This window comes from Molothrus ater, chromosome 1, assembly GCF_012460135.2.
Source record: "Molothrus ater isolate BHLD 08-10-18 breed brown headed cowbird chromosome 1, BPBGC_Mater_1.1, whole genome shotgun sequence".
Lineage (NCBI taxonomy): Eukaryota > Metazoa > Chordata > Aves > Passeriformes > Icteridae > Molothrus > Molothrus ater.
This window is the reverse complement of record NC_050478.2, coordinates 21,622,055-21,645,481: the sequence shown is the minus strand read 5'-3', so window position 1 is coordinate 21,645,481 and position 23,427 is coordinate 21,622,055. Positions and strand designations below refer to the sequence as shown.

At 36.4% G+C, this 23,427-nt stretch overlaps 1 protein-coding gene across 1 annotated transcript in view; it reads right to left on the bottom strand.

The window, feature by feature from the left end:
• Nucleotides 1–23,427, bottom strand: part of ITGA8 (integrin subunit alpha 8) — a 110,815-nt gene that overhangs the window by 43,904 nt on the left and 43,484 nt on the right. Inside the window, exons 15-21 of the mRNA XM_036403746.1 lie at nucleotides 22,487–22,594; nucleotides 15,378–15,433; nucleotides 14,636–14,790; nucleotides 13,341–13,478; nucleotides 12,819–12,886; nucleotides 11,728–11,875; nucleotides 5,079–5,171 (exon numbers count right to left, since the gene is read on the bottom strand). Coding sequence (XP_036259639.1) covers nucleotides 5,079–5,171; nucleotides 11,728–11,875; nucleotides 12,819–12,886; nucleotides 13,341–13,478; nucleotides 14,636–14,790; nucleotides 15,378–15,433; nucleotides 22,487–22,594 — 766 coding nt within the window. The remainder of the gene's footprint in view (nucleotides 1–5,078; nucleotides 5,172–11,727; nucleotides 11,876–12,818; nucleotides 12,887–13,340; nucleotides 13,479–14,635; nucleotides 14,791–15,377; nucleotides 15,434–22,486; nucleotides 22,595–23,427) is intronic.

Genomic DNA, 23,427 nt, shown 5'->3' with positions numbered 1-23,427 from the left:
ATATTTTCAGTTCAAATTGCTACAACTTGGTCCAGAGGAGGGTGTAAAACACACAGGTCCCAAAGCCGAAGGAGGTAAGTGCTTCCACTGGTGCTGCTTTGTGTTTAAGCAGACCTGGCTTCTTCCTTTTGACAATTTCCATTTGCTTTGCAAGAAGAGCATGGATAAGCAGACCAAGTTTATTCAGAAGAGAGAAGGGCTCACTAGAGAAGGAATATACAATAGCCTGTGGTGGGGTGCCTGTAAGCCTCTCGTTGGACACATTTACAGCCCAAGTGTGTAAGTGGCAGGTGAGTAGCAGGAGATGCCAAATGTCCTCAGTGTTCAATTAACTAAATTCTACTGAAATGTTTAAATTATTGTTTTTAATTATTTCAGCTGCATGTTTTAAATCTGGTAATTTTCAAAATGTGAATTTTTCAATTCCTACAACTCCTCACTCCCCCTCTACCTTCCATCTGATCTGGCCTAATGGCAAAATTTTTTGCAGGATAACATGCACATTGTAGTTGCATTTCTTAAAAAAGGATGGTAACACATATTCTCCATGTGGACAAACAATCTTTGTGAGAAATTCATCAAAAGGCATCAGGAAATTAGGACATGATTCCCTCATTTCTGCCAATGTCTGACTAGACTGGGGGGTGGGAAGGAAGAAAAAAAGGTTGTCTGCTTGGCATAATTTCCTCAGAATATTTCAGGAAACCTTGTTAACAACAGGACAGGACACCCCAATGTAGGGACTTAAATTCAACATCATTAGAAGATGAGGAATTTTCCTCTGTGAATGTCATTTCATATGTTTAAGCAATCCTTTTTTCCCACCATTTTTTTTCATTCAATTCTCCTATTTCTTCATTTGCAGTGGTGCAACACAATCCATCACCAGAACAAAACTTACCTAACATGTTTCAACTACTTTCAGCTGACTCAAGCTGAACAATACTGTCATCATAAATTGAATGGTGATTTCAAATCTTTGAATTCTGATGATCTTAATTTCATAGTTACAGTAGATCTCTCTTTTTTGAAGCAAAATCTTTCAGATGAAAAGATAGTGCTCATTAAATTGCTCAAAACTTGAATAGCTGACTTGGAATAAAGATGTAAGCTCTTTTTAATTTTAAGCTCACTTTTTGGAGATGATATTAGCAACTCTATTGATATTCCATTCACCTTTAAAATATAATGACTTTTGTCTTTTAGACAAAAATTTCTAGATATTAAACTCACCATTTCTCTTCCTGTTTTTACTAACCAGTCTAAATAAATTTGTTTCCACTTATAGCAGAAAAAACATTTGCTGAACCAAAGATAAAATTTTCATCAGACAGAGCAGCCATGAACTGCAGTTCTGATGATGTATTACACCCCTGAGGCTTCATCCCCCATTTAATAGTGAAACACACTCCTACTGTACAACTCTAATAAGTTGCAGATGTTGTCTTTGTATAATCATATGACTTTGTTTATGTCATGTAAGCCTTGACATTGCTACTAATAATGGGGCAAGGATGCTCACATGCCCTTGCTGAAAACCCACTGAGGCCAAAGGAGTTTAACTTGCTTGAACATATAACTTAGCAATTATTCAACATCCTTATTTAGTAGCACAGAAATTTTATCAGAATAGTTTATTTTTACTTAAAAATTTCAAAGTGAAATAAGTTTAATTGAGATTGCATTATTTCCATGTTTGTAACATCATGTATCTTTGAAATACATGACATTTCTGCTATTACTAATAAGTTTTAAGCTATTATGTTTGACAGGATTAGGAGTATTCTGGGAGACAGAGGTGTAGCTTTTTATGAAGTGTCCTACTGTTCTAAAGAAAGATAAACCTGGTGCTCTTGAAGAATCAATTTGGTAGAAACCAAGAAATAGCCAAGATCTTCCAAGCTTCCAGTCTTCTAACCTTATTTCTACTAATTTCTATAAACTTCCAGATTTTTCTACTAGAATTTTCTCACTTGCTAATGCCACTGAACAGGTATTAGGAAACTTGTCAGTCTGATCCATTTCAGTGTCATAAATAAGTATATTGAGCAATCTTTGCCAGTGAGATTTGTCAGACATTTAGCTTGCATTCTGGCATTGAGATTTTCCTTAACAATGTTTTTATCTTCTTTTTTACTCTTTGACCTTTTTTTTTTAACTTCAAAGATATTACTGAAAAGATGAAATATTTTTTGTGGCCAGCAAACAATTTTAAGGACACAGATGACATAATTCATTTTGAAGATGTGAGGTGTCAGACAACCCTGTAGTCTGCTGCAGTAATATCCCATAGATTATATCACAAAATCCCAACATAACCCTCATACTCAGAAGCTGATCTTCAAGAGCTCAAGAATTGAAGGATTTCAGGGTGCTGGCAAGTCATTAAGGTGACTCAATAGTTAAGGAGTTTTAGGAATGTTCAATTTTGACCTAACCCTTCCTTCCCACTCACAACTTCCACAAAGGGTCCCTTTCTGACTGAGTATTTTGAGAATAACTGATCTCCTGCCAGAGCAGAATTGTTTTGCAAAACTGGAAATGGATCAGAGCAACCTTTTGAGATTTATGCAATTTGTACAAAGGGCTGGTATTTTGCTTTTGGCAGTACATTTGCCATCACAAATATGTTTGGACTGAAAAAACACAAGTCCTTTCACCTTTACTGAGCTTCCAGGAGAGCTGGCGTCAAAGATAAATTTAGGATTTAAGATTTCACTTACTCTAATCAAACAATGTTGCCATCTGGCTTTGTAATGCTCCACCTTTGTATGCCTCAATTTTAAAGGGATGGATTATTTTGTTCTAAAGTAGAAAACCCTTGAATATGTTATGAACCCTGCTATTTTATTCTGCTACTTCTCCCTTTATGAAGTAGTTTGCTTAGTAATATCTGGTAATGGAACTTAGAGCAGTCCTAGAGTTGATTCTGAAGAGAAGAAGAATTAGTTAGGCTGTGAAAATTCATAAAGAGACAAGTGAGATTAGTAATGTTTTAGTGGCCACCAAATGGCATTCCTGCAGGCTTCACGCTGCTAGTGCTAGCATTTTGGGTGAAGGATGATGTGGAAATAGGGCTTTGGATTCAAAGTGGGGAGTATTAGGGTCTGTAGTCTAACACCTCTACACTCAGACCTTTCCATTGCTTATGCTTATGACAATATGCAAACTGCAAAGATTTCCTTTCCTTCTTGGCATAAAAGTTGGTGTCTCTTGTGTTTGGTCTTCCTTTTCTCTTCCAGCCCAAGGGGTTTTATGCTATCCTGCCCCATTCCACTGCATCCCAATCACCCACAATATTCTTGTCCACCTCTGTCTGTATCTTGAGAATTTGCTTCTGCCTTGACACTAACTAGGAAATTACTAAGCATAAAATAAATAAAATTGCTGTCTTCTCAGTACAAGAAATTATTTGCCTTGAATTGGAAATTGTCTCATGCTTTGGCCCATCATTGCATCCCATCATCTCAGTATGAAAATTCCACTCCTCAGAAATGTTTTCAATTACTTTTACTTTTAGGATTTTCATTAAGTAGAACAAAACAAAACCTACAAAATCTTTTGGCCTTCTCCTCTATGTACTTCCCAGAAAATGTTTATAGTAATCTCTTCAGACTTTTAGTTCAAAGTAGTTCAATGTAGAAGGATCCTCACCAGGAAGATTCCTCTTCCCAGGAGGTCAATCACCTGGAGCTTAATTAATTTTCAATGGTTTCCACCTCCCTGTAGTCCCAAAGAATCTCTGTGACTGCCCTGTGGCCGTGCAAGCAGGTGACTCTATGAGACTCCTGCCCTCACTCTTTCTAAAGTTGTATGGCTGATCTCAGGCTACCCCAAAGATCCAAAGAAATTTATTCTAATCCCAATCTCCAATGATATTACCCATTTGGTTCCTCTATCAAGAGTCAGACATGAACTGCTTCAAGACTGAAAGAGGCCAGGAAAGCCCTCCTCTACAGAGAGGCTGAAGCTTGAAATACTGATCTTCCATAAGATAAACCTTAATTTAGTAGGTATTTTGAAATACTACAGAAATTTGCTTTTGTTTCTTTGCAAAGCCATAGGTCCAATATGAAATTCAAACAGTAGTAATTTTAAATTAAAAGCTGTTATTTATTCCTGATAAATGTTTATGCTGTCTATTGCTTTGTTTTTATTAGGACGGTTTTTATCTAAGTATCAATATTTGGATTATTTTCTTTTAGTTAGATATTTGTAGAACTTTTGAATTTATGAGAAACACTAAATTCCTCTGCAAGAGCATCCATAGCTGAAAATTCCTGTATTTAACACTTCTGGGATTTCCTGGGTTGTTTTGTCATGACATAGGGACAAAGAGTGACAATTGTGGAATTTTTTATCTCCAAACCTATTTTTTATCCTTATCTAGTGTTTGTCATCACTTATTATACAGTTTTGCTTTTGTCCAAAAACAAGGCTACCATCATTCCATCTAATATGTAGTATGATTTATGAGAGGCTGTCACTGCATCACATCATCCCAGTTTGAAAATTCCATTCCTCAGAAATGTTTTCAATTACTTTTACTTTTAGGATGATACTTTTACTTTTTCAGGAAATCTTTAGAATTAAAATAATAACTTTAAAGCAAAAGTTTATTCCAAAGACACTTACCTTGATATAAATTGTGATATAAACTGGCAATACAACCTGTATGTACTCAAGATGAGAATCAGGCTGACAAGGTTGTCATTTACTATACATATATCGCTATGTTTTAAGTAGAGATGATACTAAAAGGGAGAAATAAACTGATCACATTATAGATTGGAATTCTTACTATACTAGTGCAACTTCTAATGAAATGATAGTGATAAATTGAGTTGCTCTCACTTTCTTTGAGTTCTAGCATAATTAATCTTTTAGAAAAACAAATTGTTACTTTTTCAAAACCACAGTTCTGCCTCTTATTGCACCAACAATTTCTTGTCCAGGTAAATAATTTGGTTTATGTGGTGCTTATTGGGACACATTCTGGTAATTGTATAAATTTCCGTTTGTTCCCCTTTAAAATTCAATCAGATAAAGATCAGTAAATGCATCTGGTTTTCCCTTACGTTTGCGCCAGCCACCATGGGGTTCCCAAGATCACAAACCACCATTCTAGTTTCATTTTCCATCTTGTAATCACAGCTCAACACACGCAGGGCCTGCAACAAAAGGACACCAATATAGAGGTCAGAGATCACAGTGAAATGGATCCAGTTGGGAAAGTGATGCCTTTTTGACTGTGACCTTTCTTTTGATTTCAGACACCTGCTCAGAGCACTATCAAAACATTTAGTTGGTTATTGTCAGACAACGGGGGAAAACTGATGCCAGGGAAAAACAAACAGGATAGTTTCCCAGTACCTTAAGAACCAGGATGAGATCACTCTATGTCTAGTTTTACCATACTGCTTTGTTGCTGTGAATCATTCCTATAGCCATAATGACTCAACAGAGAAACAAAGAGTAGACAAAACTAAGTGAGAGGAATAGGTCTCACAGTAATTACAGTGTTATCCATCACAAGAAATCTCTATAATGAATTTCTGACATTGGCAAAACTGGAGTATGGATCAATTCTAGATCTTTGTTTTCCAATCTGTGGTAAAATACTAAGAATGTTAAATACTTCAGCAAAAACATAACCTGTTATGTGTGTTTCTAAATTAGCAACAAAGGAGATAGACTTTCACATTATCAGATATAAAAGTCTTTGTTGTTTATAGCAATCCTTATCACTAGTAATATCATCTGTAAACAAAACAAACTCTACAAAAGAGATACAGCTATAAAACAGTGCAAGCTAGGAGATACAGAAAAAAGCAAAGCAATAAAATGGGGGGGGGTTGCAATAAAATGTGTTGGGGTTTTTTTTCTGTTTTCCTCTCTGACATCTTCAGTAAATGAAGGCATTTCCATGTATGTGCAGAAGTAAACCAGTTTTGTGAAAGCAGGATGCAGCAAGCTGCATTACCTTTCTGCTCATTTGTGATTCTCACAGATGAAGCAGTGTGAATGAGCTCATGCTCTCTATATAAAAAGACCTGGGAAATCTCTGTACCAATTTGCCCTATCTGTAAAAGCCAGCACGGACGTGCTGTCCTTGTAACTTCCTGAGATTAAAAGAAAAGACAGGGCATGTCCTTAACAGAGCCCATGTGAAGCATGCCCTCAGCACACACCTCATTGTACGCTGACATTTTTACAGTTTGCTAGGAGGAAACAAAAGTTTGTTACACAGCATGTCCAGTGCACTAACAGCCTTCCCAAGCCTCTCTAGGGTTGGGAGGGAAGCATTTTTACATTCTCTCCAGCTGGTTAATTAGAGGTGGGAAGCAAGGCATGGGAGAAAAGAGGGTGTTAACACAGTCAGAATCAAACATGTCTGGAAAATTGTCCATTTGATCTTGATGTGTGGGTTTATAGTTTTGTTTTTGTTGGGGAGAGGAGTTGAAATTGAAGTCTAAAAGTTAGATATATATATACTCATTTGTATTAGATACTTGGCAGTTTCTTTAAAGATGCTGTATTATAGACTGACACAAAGTAAATCCACCCTCATCACATATTTTTTTTGTCCCTCAAAGGCTGAGAAAACATAGGAGTTTTTCAGGGAGTTCTTCACTCTGGAGGCTATGTTTCTTGACTAAAAATGATTAATGCTGCAGAATTTATCTGACCAGCATCACAAAAGCTAATTTGTGCAGTCTAAAGATGTGACAAAGGGTCAACCGTGGTAGAATTCCTTCCATAATGAGATTTAGTGTCTTTGTTTTTGCACTGATCATATTTTTGAGGTGGTTAAGTACTAAATAGGAAAATTAAAACCAGGCAGGAAGCTAGCAAGAGCTGAGGCTTGTACACCCACTGTTGTCAGTGTAATTACATTCACGTGTAACTCAGCCAGATGAAGAGTTTGCCACAAAGCCCTTCTACCTGACATTTTAGCAACACACAGGGTTTTTGGCAGTCTTGAGGAGAAGGAAAACCCCAACAATTATCACATGTGCTCCCAGGGTGCATTTTAACTAGAAAGTGATTGGATGCTTTAAGTAATCCAGGCAGCCTACAACCTTGAAACTCTTTTGCGGTTGTAATGATCAATTACTAATTGATGCCACAACAGTTAAAACACAACAAGCTGGCAAGTAAAAAACTTCCTCTTTCCTTTACTATCACCTTCCAATTTTATTTTCTGAGGAAAAGGGGATGGATTAGTTGATTTAATTAGTTGATTAGGGGATCTTCTAGTTGGTGTATATTTATGTATCTAGTTGATGCATGAAGAGTAGTCTTTGCCTTCACCAGGCTCAAATCATATCTCATCTAGCCAGCCACAATGTACCTAGTCTAAGAATTTTCATATAAGACAAGAATGTTCCAGGTCTTTTTCTCATTTTAAGACTGCCATGCTTTAGTTCAGAAGGGCATGGCGGAAATGGCTCAGAGCTTACCCACTGCAATACCTGTCTGGATGTGATCTTCAGCACTCTGCAGTTTCCAGCCTAAGCAGAGGCAGTTCTGACAAAATACGTAACGTTCTTGGTGTGTACAAATATCTGTTAATACTTTGTATTTGCCTGATTTACTAATTATTCCATAAGAATTTGGGTCCCAGCTTTTGCTATGAAGGCAGGATTGAGCTGTTCAATGTGGGCAGCTCTATCACAGAGCAAAGGATTAGTGCACAGTATTCAGGCAATGGCTGGGGGCTCAAACACACAGTCATGTTAGGGACTGTTGTGGTGTAAGAATGTACCATACAGCAGTATATATTGTCTCTGGATCTACTGCTGGAAATATATGTATCTAATACTACAAAGTAGTTATACTTTCTTCATTGCAGCTAATTTCAGTAAATTCACACCTACTGCATACGAAGAGTTACTGCAAGCCAATGGGTTTCCAGGAACTACTGAAGCTCTGGTAATTTTCTCATTTACCTGGTTTCTGGACCTTCTAAGTTCTTCCACAATACAACTGGTGAAAAACACACTTGATTTCATTTAAAGTCATTCGATTTCAATCCTCAGCTTTTGACTGATGGAAGTGTCAGCATCTGCAGAAATCAATGAAGCTCCAAAATCATGTCCTTGATCTCAGACTTTAAAATCACTTGTATTCACTTGCCTGTCCACTTGCATATGATCAAATTTCTGCAAAATGCTGTTCATCTTTTATTCAGTTGTGGTCTGCAATATTCAGTTGCAGTCTGCAATATTCTACAGGATCAGGTCTGAGATAAGAAGATAATGCCAACTGAGGCAGGTCAAACACTATACTGCATAAAGCTGAAGGGACGAGGTAGAAGACAAGTGAATTTTAAGTGAAGTTTTTGACTTCATCAGCTTCTAAGTGTAATTCAAATGATATAGAATAACACATACATTGTTAACATGAAATAAAGAAAAAAAAGCAGGACTGGACAGGAGACACTTAAGGTGTTTCTCTATTAAGCACTTAATGTGTATTTCTTTATTAGCTAGACTGAATCCAGAATAGCCCCACAATAGACAAACATCCTCTAAGAATTCTGTCAGATATTTCAGTTCCATCAGAAATGTATCAAATTCCATTTTATTTACCCTTGTCTTACTCTGCCTGATTTGTTGGCTCTAAGGAGAATCTTATCTCTGCCTTAATACCAGGAATTCTGCAATTTGGAGAAACACAGCTACACAGAGGACTGTAAACATGGATGCAACCAAGAGGAAATGCAACCTAGAGGCAGAGCTTTAAGAATATGATTGCAATAGGCTCTACCATAAATCTACCTGTCTGCTGAAATAGGTTTGCATTAAATTAGGTATATTTCAGGAGCAGTCACAGATGCTCCATTGTCAGGATACAACACAAACATAAAAATAAGAACTGGAATCCTGACTCCACTGCAACTGACATGAAAACTGTCATATTCACCTCTACTCCATGCCTCAAAAAGTGCCTGCAGACCCTTTTTCCATATGCTTCAATGTTTACTGCATCCAGTGTGATAATTTCTTCTGTTATCTTGTCCATTCAAATTGCCCAAAGCCCTGTAAGTTGAATGAATTGAATCCCTCTCATTTGTACTCACTTATACTCATTGACTATATGACCCCTAAGAGTTTGGTCATCCTGGTAACAGAAGAAATTACATTTAGAAAATTTTAGAAGAAATATACGATGTAAATTTTTTTCCAAATGAACATAGAATTTAACATTTTAGTTTACTTAATGGAACCATAATATTGCAAAAAACATAGTTTAAAGAAATACACATTTACCATTTAAAAACAATAGGAAGAATAAACTTACTTTCAGTGCCATTTGTAATCCTTGTGAAAATAGTCCTTGAAATGCATAAAGAAAGACACTAAAAATGATGTAGCAAGTAGGTCTAATGCTTTGATCCTTCTCCAAAAGAACATGATGATATCTTTTTGAATGAAGTATAAAAAGCAAAAAATATGAAAAAATTATGTGTGTGAGTGAGCTTATGTGTGTAAGTAAATGTAGCGAAAAGGAAGGCAGTTTTCTATCTACTAGGATTCAGAATTGAATTTGTCAGAAAGGCATTTTTATCTTCCCCAAAATCTGAAAACAATGAAGTAGTTGTATTGTGTTTCCTGGGTTTTTAAAATTTTGTCTTCAAAAGAAAAAGTATTCTAACTTTAAAACTCCTTCTCAACCCATTCTAGCTTCTCTTTATTCTTCCAAAGCACCAGGATCTTTCCTTTCTTCCTCCATGAGTCTATTGTGTTGGCACTAAAAAATGAAATTTTTCCTAAAATGGTAAAAAGCTCTGAATGATTTCTCTCTGGTCCAGACCAGAGAATGGTTTGGATTGGAAGGGACCTTAACGATCATCTAGTTCCACCACCTGTTGTGAACAGGTCACCTTCCACTAGACCAGGCTGCTCCATCCAACCAGGCCTTAAACATTTCAAGGGATAGGGGCATCTGTAGCTTGCCTGGACAACCTGTTCCAGTGCCTCACCACCCTCACAGCCAAGAAATTTTCTTAGTATCTGGTTTTAATTTTCCTATTTTGTACTTAACCACCTCAAAAATATGATCAGTGCAAAAACAAAGACACTAAATCTCATTATGGAAGGAATTCTACCACGGTTGACCCTTTGTCACATCTTTAGACTGCACAAATTAGCTTTTGTGATGCTGGTCAGATAAATTCTGCAGCATTAATCATTTTTAGTCAAGAAACATAGCCTCCAGAGTGCAGAAGAACTCTGCAGTGTAAGAAGTCTCTCTGTGTCTTTCTTTTAGTCTCCCTTCAGATACTGGAAGGCTGATGCAGCCCAGGACACATTTGACTTTCTGGGCTGGGAGTGCACATTGACAACTCATGTCCAGCCTCTTGTCTACTCCCACCCCCAGATCCTTCACATAATAGATATATGCTAATACATGCTTGGGGTTTGGAATTAGTGCCTCCTCTGACACCTTGGTAACATCCAAAAGAACAGCAAAAGATTTTTAAAGAGGAATGAAGAAAAAAGGTAACCATTTGTAGCATGTTAAAGAGAACTTTAGTTTTGTAGATTACAGTCCAAAAAAAAGCAGTGTCTTTGCTAGGAGAACAAAAGGAACAGGCAGTAGGAAAAGGCTGGTGTCTTTAACATATATTTCTGAGATGTGAGGTTGCAGAGAATTTCTATCATCTTTGATGATAGCATTACTTCTTGGAATTTTTTTCAAACTAGGTTAGAAGCCCACTAATAAAGTCACTGACAGAAGGAGAATAAGGAAATACCTTGTAAGTTAATTCAACTTCCTTAAAAACATTTGCCTTCAGAAAGGAAATTAACTTGCTTTCTCCCACTCTCACCCTTGAGGCCCTTTTGCACATTCCAGGCACTAACAGAAAAAAGCAGGCTCATGTTGCAACAGCCTGGGAGATACATGTGCAGATGAGGCAATTCAGACTTGCTGTCCAACAGAGAATACATGAACACTCTGCTTGTTTGCAGGATAGGGTTTCATCTTTGCTCTTAAAAAAACAAACAGACCCAAAAAGGAAAAACACTGAATGTTCAGTACAGCTCAGCAGGACTTCAGTCAACATTAATCCTTCTGTGAACACTGGCACATTTTACATTTTAATTGCATTTTTAGTCCATTCATAACATGAAAGAATTGACAACAAGGGAAAGTAACTTTGTCAAGTTTATACTGCAGTAATGTCCAACTATTCAGGATACTGGAGACTGGGACACCCTTAATAGTGGTAAAACACTGGTGTGGTGTGAGAAGAGACAGCAGTGTCCAAGTGTCTGGGGGTCAGCAGGGCTCATTAACTCTGCTTGGAGTTGGTACCATGGGATCCCAGCTTCGAAGCACTAAGGGAATTTGGCACTACTACTTTCTGCTACTGTATTTTTTACTGGTTCAAAATCTGAATTATGTGAATACCTCTATACCTAGAAGAAATGTGACAGCATTTGTGTAGTATTATAAAGAAGTTAGTGGGAAGGAGCTGGGTTAATGGGAATGAACCTGAGCTGGCTCTGAACAGAATGGTCCTGTCCTTCCCATCTTTTGGAGGCCTGGCTTATCTTTACCTGGGGCTGTGCAAGCAAGGACAACTGAGAGTTGATGGAATCTCCCTTCCTGAAAAGAACCTCTTTATGTGCTGGTTTCAGCTGGTACAGCCTATGTAGGTTATCCTTGCTCTCAGTTGTCTCCTTTGGTATCACTAACATCTTGATTTTACTTTACCTTGTTGTTGCGTTCGACCCCAGTGTAATCTGCTTCAGGTGGAATCTTTATATGTAGCTCAGCTTCATAGGCTCCTTCCCCATCATTCCTTGGATTTATTATCAGCATGACACAGTTTTCTTCTCCAATTATTAGCTGATCTGTATCCCTGTATAGAACATACTACTTGTCAGCAGTTAAAACATGCACAATTAGGATTTATATATGAATAAAGCAGAAGGACATTTTGCTCTCAGAGCATCTGTTCTGGAAAACACTCTGTGAACACAAAATAAAACATTTTCTATAAAAATGACTGCATGGAAAAGTATACCAGGACCTGGGTAGAAAAGAGGTTAAGAGAAAACAAGACTGTGGCCAAGATGGACTATCACAAAACTTGAAAGCAACTGCTAAAAAATGTCAGAGCCTGACTACTTTCTAAACAGCAAGAAGTATTTAGTGGAGGAACCACTTGCCACAGGGGTCTCATGAGCATTGTATTCTGGAGGACACAAAGGTGGTAGTTTCTCCTCATGTCCATTGTAATACAAACAATGACAGAAATTCTCCTGAGACCTGCCATGGCACTGTGCCCTTGTTTCACAGCTACAGACTGATTCTGATGAGAGTCAGGTAACTCTCAGACATTCCCCACTCGTCCTGCTTGGCATATTTCTCCCTCACAGGAGAAACTGTTGCCAGGTTTTGAAAATTTTATTTTGAGATTAATTTACTTCACTGTATACTGAGTTCAGGAGAATTGTGTCCAAGTTCAAAGTCACTGACATACTGAAATAAAAAACTTGAACCCTCCTATGAACAACAATTTGTATCATCTCTTGGTTTTCACAGACCTAGAGCCACTCTAACAAACACTTGCAAACAATATTTTCTAAGATAACCATTAAACATCATGAATGTGGTTTGCAAGTATATTTCTCCATTTCTTGGTTTTATAGCTAAAATGGATGCACAAATTAAAATCTGGAAATCAAGTAAGAGTGATTAGCTACAGTAAACAACAGAACTGTGTTCTACATCATTCTGTTGCAACAGTTAGCAGTGTCTGGACTTTGTATATCCAGCATAATGTATCTTATTTAACTTACGGCACTGCAGAAAGTTGCAAGTCAGGAATACATAAATTGTCCTCCCCACAGTCAACCAGAATGTAAGCCTGTATCATTGCAAAATAAAAAAATAGAATGCAGTTAGTACATGCCTTAAAGTCCAAATCACTTCATTAAATATTGCTAACCTGTCTTAAATACCACTAGCACTGCTTTACTGAATTAAATCTTTTTATTCTCTCTGTAAGTTTCTTTTCATGTGGTAGTCAGAGGTCGGAGACTATTTAGATGGTCAAATATGTCCTTAGCAGAACAATATAATCTTCAGTCCCTTTCCCACACTAACTTGGCTTACATATTCTAGAAGGCAATCAAAACAAGAAAGTTTTGGAGATACTTGAAAGGCCTGTTGGTTCTAGTTTTATATTTAATCTACATTTTGTATTCATTAAATCCTTCTCATGCAATTTCTGGCTTTCCCTTTTAAGGAAGATGACACACATAATATTTGTAAATGCTTTCATGTTTATATACAGAAAATGTGACATGCAAAACTCATACCTGCTCTGCTAGTGAGTTTTTCTGGTAATAGTTCAGTATTGGCTTCACAGTCAAACTATCTTCGAAACTGGACTCATCCAAACTATAATTGAAGTTTATATTGATGGGAGATAATTTATCTCTAAATTCTGTTTCATCCTGTGAGTAATAATCACATAATAAAAACCAATAGTTTACAATGATTATTTCAGTTGGTACAGTAAGACAACAGATTCAGACTTCTGAAGGTAAAGATGTAGTCTTTATTGAAGGTAAGACGTGGTTCTTTGACAGATGCTGGCCAAATTCTGGCTGCATGTGGTGTCTTTAGGAAAGCAAAGTGACTCACCAGTAATTGGAATGCCCAGAACACATTGCCTCCACAGCCCCACATCTGGAAGAAGCTGGCTGAGCTGAGTAGACTCAGAAATTTTCAAAGCATTAGCCTAAAATGAAGCTGTTTAAGAGAGACACACAGAACCAACTCCTGTCAGCTACTGCCCCCCTTCCTTTTGAAATGGAGGTAGGGCATGTGTGGATTTGTGGAGGTAATATTGCTGGTTTGTACCATAACCAAGAATTTATAATACTTAGCAATGGTAAAATTCCACCACCTTTATTGTCTACAGATGTCCCTACATAGTGCTTGAAACTTCCCCATTTCACCTCCCACTGCATTTCTTGGATCAGAGTTGGAATAATCTACTTCAATTGCATGAGGGAACCTGCAAGTGAGGAACTGTTGATCCTTTCTCCTTTACAACTTCAATTCCATAGTTTTAGTTTTTCTAAAAACATTTCAAAATATCTTTAAAATACTTTTAAAACTGTATGAATTTTAGGCCAATATTTCTGGTAAGACTCCTTTAAAATCTTTTGAACCTAAATTGATATTTAACATGATTTGTTCATTTTGTTCATTACTGCACTGTGAATACTAAAAAAAAAAAAACAAAACCAAAAATGGAAAGCAATCTTGCATTTCTGTATCAGAAGATGCAGTATTTGATCAGAATTTCCAGAACATTGTGAAATTAATGTATTTTTACACAGAGAAATTCTACAGTCTTCAAAATCAATCTTTCTTTTCCACTTATATTGACAAAAGATGAGCCAAAGATTTACATAGGGAATTTTTTCAAGGTAGCAGAATGCTCTGCACATACTGAACATACAGATGAAGTCTATCTTGTAACCCATTTCTGTAATTTTGGAAATTACTCTTCCTTTTCCAGTGGCTCCTTTTTATTATTATCTTTAAATCTCTGGTACCACTCAAACAACGATGAAAGTCCAAAATATTTTAAACAACTTACTCTGAGATAAACAAGGAAGTCCTGGCAATGGAGCTGTTTCTGTCTTTCTATCACAATAGAGAAGTAGTGATGTGACTGATGGTAATCAAAGAAAAGGGTCCTCTTAACAGCTCCTTTCTGTTTCAATGAATCTAACTGCAATTCACCTTTCAGCACTAAAGGATACAAATAAATAAATTAGTTATTGATTTAACAGGAAAAAAAGTCCAGTAAGGAATTTATTCTGTATTATAATTAATTAACCTAAGCAAGTCTTCCAAGAAAAAGTAATCCATGCTTTAAGTGCCTGTCTGTTTAAAAGCCCACTAGGTTTTGATCCAAATTATGCAGGATGTATAATTTAAGCTTTCTAATTTCATTGACAGATCATATGTGTACAGGACTTCTGTCCCTTTAATTTATTATTTTACCAAAACAGAACATTCTCCAACAAGGTACATTCTTGGTTTTTTTTAGAAAATGACTTAAACTGAAACAAAAATCCTTTAAGTGAGTAATAAAAGGTTTGCATTTACACACACACACACACATACAGACACACATCCATCTATCTATCTATCTATCTATCTATCTATCTATCTATCTATCTATCTATCTATCTATCTATCTAAATACTTTTTTAAACTACATTTTCTTGCCTTAGGAGGATCTCACTCCTATTGTCTTTCCAAGTGTAGGAAAAAAATACATTTGAAATGGAGCACGGTTAGAGTAAATTACAGGAATAGAAAGTATTTCTTACCTATCTGATCTGAAATACTTTGACCTTCAAAATCTGCGCAGACTCTTACAGTAAAGCTACATATAAAAAAAGGAGAAGTAATTCATTATTAGCAGAAAATGGAGTGACCTGGGAATCAGCAGTTCCCAAATCATATCTTTAAAGTATTTTCATTTGCTTAAAAAGATGTTAACTGAAATTGTATCTAGCTACCTATGATATTCCCTAATTATGCCGGGAAGTCTCCTAGGTTTCACTGATAATCACAGAAGACAGTCTCTGAATACTTCCTGGCAAAGGTATAGAGAAGATTCTCTCATCCCAGTAGTTCTTGAGAGTCCATGGAGATGGACCCTTCTGACACTGTTGCCAAAGCTGGATTTTTTATGCTGAAGTTCAGAAAACCACCTTTGTCAGAGGCTGTCTGCAGAAATACTTTCTGGTTCATTGTGGTCAAATCAGAAAAATCTTAGAGCATATTGGCAATGCTCAAGCTGTTTTCCGGCAAATGAAAGCACTTGGGATACCAATGTATTCCACTGGCATTACTGTAAGATTTTCATTATTTCAACAGGCTACAATTCATTCCAAACATTAAACCTAAATTGTGGGATCTTTCTGACATCAGACTAACCAAACTGTATTGCATTTAATTTGTTAAGTTTTGCAGAAAGGGGCACTTATATGACGTAAATCAAAGCATAGAGAAATTGGTGATTCATGTTCTTTATCTAATATGCTAAAGCAATGCATTCTACAAACAGCAACACAACATTAGTTGTTTTTAATTTGCCTGTTCTGAATGTATAGCAAGCTCTTTTGAGCCTAGAAATACCCATATCACAACTGTAACCATTATACAAATGTCACCTCAACCATAGCAGAGTCCTTTCCCATAAGAATTATTTCTGTGTAAGACTGGCAACAGATTTGCAGTTATACTCAACAACTGATAGGAGAAGCCTTTTATAGTTGTATTGGCTGATACCTTCTAATCTGAACCTTTAATTATATAAAAATTAATTTAAAAAACCCTAAAAAAGTAATGATTATAGACAAGTTTCACTTTGTAAGGAATCTATGCAAGTTTTATAAATATTTAACGTAATTGCATTTTGAAAAAGTTTTCACAAATTACTCTGGATGGTATGAGAAACAGTATTAATTATGCCTGTTGATGCAATTAGCAGAGTGTACTTCCCTGACAAGTGGCAAAACAAGAAATCTGTCACTGGAAAGATGTTTTGATTTTTAATTTCTGCTGTCATCTGCCACATAGACTTAGTTCTGCATACCATAATTCCTAATGAAATCCTGTATAACGTAACAAAATTGCTCAGGTGATAGATTCTTGCAAGTGCTTCTGGTTACCAATCATTCTTAATGAAAATTTTCATGGCTTCATAAAATGTTTTGGTTTGTATATGGAAAATAAACTGTAGGTCAGCATTAAAATCAGCTTGAGTTAAATAAAAAAAAATTGCATTATTCATGATCTTGATCTCCTCACTACTGTTATACTGTATAATAATGTTTCAGTGCAGTGGATTAAAAACCACTAACATAACCTTTAAACCAACCCATAATCCCATTCTAATTGCGTGTTTGTTTCCTCTGGCAGATGTAATGAAACTGCCACATCTGGCATATGTGTCACTCTCATGACTTTAATGGAAAATTCTTTCTTTATTTCTTGAGAAACAAGAATGGCATAATGCTATTAATCTCTGCTAAACTGTAGCCTTCAAATAGTCATTCCAGTCCATGCAGAAAATGCAAATTTTTCATATTCCTACTTCTTTACAATTATGAGTCAATACAGGAAGAACCAATTATTTCCAAATACACAAGGACAAAATAACAAAAATGAGGAAATCTTGTGTAATTGCATGAATGCAATTTAGACATCAGACTTCACAGACCTCACATGTCAGAGTGTAAGAGGGTATTTCCTCAGATGTAAACTCAAGAGCTGCCATTGTATTAAACTCAGTTGTCTTGCTTTGGAGGAGTCACAGAAATTTTGCCCTATCATGTTTGGAAAAAGGTTGCGTTCAAAAATGCAGCTTGGAACGCTTTACTTGTCAAACAGAACAATTTCAGTGTATGCTTTATTTACTGCAATGAACAGAATAATTCATAATACATATTTGATAACTGAAGTAATGTTCTCAAATACTATGTAAGAGGCAAGATTTACTCCTTCCACTCCAGGCAGAGCTTATCAAAAAGGGAATAGCAGAGCAAAAAAGCAAAATCCTGGAGTGGATAACCTCTCACACTCTGGCCACACAAGAGAAAGACTATGGTTTTAGCAGAATTCTGCCACCCATTTTTGATTTTGTTATTTAGTTCAGAAATAGTGCTAAAGACATCAAAGATTTCAATTGCCAATCTAGATGAATTTAGATTCACTCATCACTTCAACAAGAAAATCCTGGGGAGATGTTGAGGGATGTTTTAGCATCAAGATAAAGAAAAGCAGAGGGAACGACACACTACAAAAGAGGACAGGACTCTAAAGAATTTATAGAGATTTGAGATCTGACTCCTAGGCACAGTAAGAAACAGAATAGCTGAGCTTTGGAGCTTGCTTGTAGGGGCAATCAACCAAACAACACAATTAACAATCAAAGGAAGAAAACTTCAGCAAGTAAGGAAAAAATGGGAAGTAGTCCATCATCCTAAAGCATACAAACTTTTTATGTGCTATGAATCTCTCTGAAGAGATCCCCACATCACATTTATTCTGCTGGGTCTGTCATCACTATGAGATTATGCTTTGAATAGTATTTGAATGTAGTTACAATATAGAGGGAAAGCCTTAAAACACACAGGCTTTTCCTGACAATCTCGGGGCAACAAAGCGGTTTGTTTAAAATAATTTTAAGTTTTTCAGGTAGACAGAAATTATTTTTACAAGAACAAGAAACTTGAAAATATTCCTTTCTTCAAAACTACTCTTGGCACAGATGGGAGCAGTCTCTTCAAAAGTTAACCCAAATAAAATTACCTAATATCACCAGAAGTGGTGAAAAGTTAGTTACCCATGTATAATATTTTCTAGACTGCACTTAGTACCAGAAAGAAATTATTTTGGTATGGCTACTCTAGCAGCTGAAAAAAGTAGAAAACTTACTTCAGGAAGTGAAAAGCAAGGCATTAGCAGATCCTACCAGGTGTCATTTGTCATTGCTAACGATTTCTTTAGCACCCAGGTTTGCAGATGGAGAGAAAGAATGGAAAATGCCTTAGCAGAAAGGCAGTGTAAGCTTTAATGTTCTGGGCTTCCATTCTGTGTGAGGCTGATACCCAACCTGCAAGGTCACAAACCTCCACAGAAGAGAAGAAGCTGTTATTGTTTACTGCTGAATGACATTTAAACAGTTTCCTTTTTGAAGTACGATTTTTAAAAGCAAGTCAATACACTTCCATTACTCTAACATGCCCTGCTTTGAGATTTTGTTAATGCCAAATGTAATCCAGTGACCAACACAGAGATTTAGCGCTGAAGGCATCTCATGGCTAAGCTACATTGTATGGCCAGGCTGCAGGAGCACTAGGGCTGCTAGATAAAACAGGTGACTGCCCTTTGGGTGTCTCCAGGGCTACTGAAGCTAAAACCTGGCACAGAGGTCTCCTGTACAGCACCTCAGCTGTGTTGGTGGCAAGTGACACCACCTGTCTACCCCCTCTGAGGAGTGAGCTATCCATCTTCTGACTCTTGGCCATATGGCTTTGCTGTCCCACCCATGGAGTCAGGCTGGCCAACAGGCTTTGGAAAATCTCACACAAATTCATCTCAACAATGGCCCCTAGGTCCATATCCATGGGGCATCAATCACATCCTCTTTCAAATTAGGTCAATGAGAAAAGAAAATACCAGCAGCAGAAAGGAGCAAATCTAACCTATGCAGCTGTGAACTGCTGAAATATTATTTGGGAGTTTATATCTTTGATAGAAATTTTGTATTCAGCTTTTTTTAAAGTGTACATAGAAATGTCTCATTTACTGAATCTAGCTGATACAAGATTATAAATATTTCATTACTACTGTAATAGTAAGAAATTTGGAGACAAAGGAACTACATATTTTTCCAAGTATTTTTTGATAGTAGGAACTTGAAGATCAGAAATTTTAACCTCTCTGCTTCTGGTTTTACTGGGTTTACAGAAGGCGAATAGCCTACAAGGCACATATCACATTATACATCCAAACATGAAAAGCACTTACAAATAAAAAATATAGTCTACAAATGTAAAAAAAGAGATTTAAACATATATATATATATACACACAAAAATATATTCTACAATATATGCTACAAATCGACTTTTTCTCATGATTGGACACTTTTATGCAACTTTTGGTAGACAAGGTAACTTCTCACTTATTGCTCCTCTACAAAATGGAATTAACAATATTCACCTTACATCAGTGAGAGGTGAGTAAAAAACTTTTGTAGATGCAATTTAAGAACAAATGAGGTAGCTAATGGATAATAGGACCTCAAATGGTAATAAAAATACCAATGCATAGATAAATTAGACCTCCTGACAGCTAGAGCCCAGTCTTGAACATAATAAATCACATGATGTGGAAAGAGGTTTTGAAAAATGAAAACTTTTAATTTATTTATCTCTTTTTACAGATATTAACTTGCATCTTTCACACTTAGGGGAAAAAATAAACTCTTTTTCCATATTCTTTAATACCTTCAAAGTTGCAGAATTTGTTACAGATTTGCTAGTATAGAGAACTCAGAAACAGCCACATTTTACACAAAGCAGAGAATGAATTATATGCTTCTAGAAGTTCAGGATGATTCTCCTTGAGCTGTGCATAAAAATGACTTTTTGTGCATGTTTCCTCTGCTGCTTCAGCTTTGCAATTTATATCATGGCAGAAATAATATTTTCCTAATACTTGGAAACGTACAATAATCCACATTATTCATGCACACACACTTCCTGAAGCTTTTCTGGTAGGAGGTTTCCTTTCATTCTAATTTTTCAGTGTCAGTCAGTAGAGTTTTATACAAGTTGCACAGCTGGCTAAGAGATACAGAAATCTGTCCCATGGGACTGAGGAATTCTTTGCCTGTTGGAGTTCCCTGCTAATTGTTTTCATATGTACAATACAAGCTTATATCAACTAAGGAAAAAAAATTACAGTGTGGAAGATAGCAGCTGCTCTTCAGTCATTTCATAACATGAACTCAATCTTTAGGGAACAATATTTTAGAATAAAGCAGACAGAAATTAAATTATGATCCTATTAAAGCTCTTGTAGATATGAACCAAACCTCTGGCTTATTGTAGCAGAGAAATAAAAAAACCCAAAACAAATGTGTTAAAGGAGTATGCATTTCTTCCTTCCTTTTCTAAACAATATCTCAGAGCAAGAGTGTTTTTTAAGAGAGCTTTTCTTCCTCTTGTGCAAAAAACCCACCTTTTTTCTTTCAATACCTGTTGTTAACTGTTACGGTTCCAAAGTATTTTCTATTACGACATTGAGCATTTTTTAAAAGTTTTAACATTTGACGTTGTGAAACAACAAAATTTGGATCAATGAACATGCTTCAGCCAAACACCTGTATTTCATTTTTTTTATATCAACTATTAAAACAAAAGATAATTGAATTAAAAAAAAATCCAGAAAGGCCAAAGCTTTGTAAAGTTCTGGGTTTGCATAGTTCCACCAAGTGCCTTCTACATTGCTCTGTAGATGGGCAATTTTCTACACTGGATGTAGAAATGAGGAACATGGTAAAAAATATGAGAAGTCCGTAAAGTGTAAAAGAACAGCTCAAGAGTGAAAATCTCTTGACAACCCCATCCCATATGCTTTCGAAGCCCACATATTTATTGGTTTAAGTGTATCAGAGCTTAGTTCCTTTAAGAGCCTCCATGGCTCTTAAATGAAATGCTTCTCATGATTATGTTTCACAGTTCATATTTATCAATTAATCTTTAAGATTCTTTAAGATTCTCTTGCTGAATTTTACATTTGAGATGATTTTTAGGACTCACCTCCTGTAAAGAATGTCTCCAATGTGAGGAAATCCTCTGATCATCTTTGGTTTAAAAGCAGTGCAAAATTTCTGCATTCATGTTATCTTCTGGAGTCCTCCTTTACACCTTAATATTGTTTTTGTTCAGCCCACTTCCTGGCAGGCTTCCTGCTTCTAATGTTTTTACATCTTAGAAATCTGTTCCTCACAGACTCTCTGGCAAGATTTACTACTATTTTATATTCAACTTGCACGTGTTTATGCTCTGTTTTGATTTTAGTTTCCTCATTTGTTATGATTTCCACATTTAAACAGTATCTTATGTATTTGTAATAGCCTCTTTTGTCAACTGTTCCTGGGGTCCTTTCAAAGTGACTTTTTTCTACTGCAGTAAAGTGCCTTCATGTGGTGTTATGTGCTATTAGTTGGCCTCCAAATGTCCTGCAAGCATTCTGTACTTATAACTGATCTTAAATTGTTTTAATTAGCTTTCATGTTGGGTTGTTTTAGTTTTTTTTTTCCTTTTCAAAGTTAAATGCTTCTGTGGTTAAGAGTTTCTCTTTTAAGGATGGTTGAAACATTGTCCTGTGTGATGTGCTAAAAAAAACTTTCCTCTGACCAAAGACAGCCAGAAACAACATCCTGTGAACTTCTCTCAGGATGGCCAGTCAAATACCTTCTCTCTTCCACAAAGGACTAAGATCTGTCTTTCTCCAAGAGAAAATGGAAGGCCCACCAGCTCTGCATGACTTTCACTGTTACATTTTGTCAACAAACAGATGACTGTTTCTGTGTTTTGTCCATTTTAGCTGTTTCATGTTTCATTCATCTAAACATTGCATATGACTTTGCAGCTTGCCCAGGAGCTGAGCATCCTCCTATGCAGAAGGAGACCCAGTGTATCAAAGGACTCAACGTCTACCTACCACAATTAGTTAGACACTCTGCTAAGTACTGAAAAATACCAAAAAGACTTCTGTGTTTGGGGGGTTGTTGTGTTCAGAGCATGTTTCAACATTTTGAACTTTGAAGATGTTCAGAGTTGCAATAAAATTAAGGAACAGGAAGTTATCTGAGAAAGAGGATAAGGATATCTTTTGAGTAATCATGGACTTACCAGGCCACCAAAAGCTGAGAGTCGGGCAGCTGACAGGTTCTATTGTCTGGATTCACAATCATGGGGTTCAGAATAAGATGAGCATTCACTGTCACAACAGGTCTGGCTCTGGGAGACAGAAATAAGGTTCACCACATTCAGAAGGAGCACATTAGTAGCTGAGCTACAGCAGAGAAAACAGTGAACTGAGTTGGCTGCAAAGAAGCCAGAGATGTAGGGTTACTTGGGAGAACACAGTTTTATAATGCTGCTCATAGCCAAAAGAACCTTTTTTTTCCCCCATCAGAATCCTACTGAGATTCACAAAAAAAATTTCATGTTAACACATCATGGAAACAGTACCCTATGGTTAAGCAATAGATGTGTCCCTGGACTGAGGCACATCAGACACATTTCATCACACTGAGTTTTCTCAAAGGGACAGAGGCTGCCTTTTTGGGTTTTACAGCAGTCCTTTGGCCATCTTGCAGATTTATTCTGTACTGTCTCCATTAATAATGATATATTCCAACTTACAACGTCTGTTTCAAGACTCTTAAAAAAAATAAACATGATTTGGTTAAAGTAGAAGTTGGTGTAGACTATCTTGGGCCAATAATGAAGTAGACTCTATCTGACATTTCTTGGAGACAACTGACTTTGTAAATCAGAATAATCACCAGTAAATTGTGCTGAGTACATGAATATACAGTTCTGGTGACAGAAACCATCCCTCTGAAGCTGTTATTAAGTGATAAGATAATCTATAACTGCAAGCAGTTTAGAAGACAAATAATAACAAGTATGTGTCCAGATTCTGATTTTTTAAGACAGCAATACTATTTACAGTAACTTAAACAATCACCGTTTTCTAACTTTCCTGATATTTTAATCCACATCTGAGCTTTTATGATTACTTCTTTATATTACTTCAGCAAGACATTAAAAAATAAAATTACTTT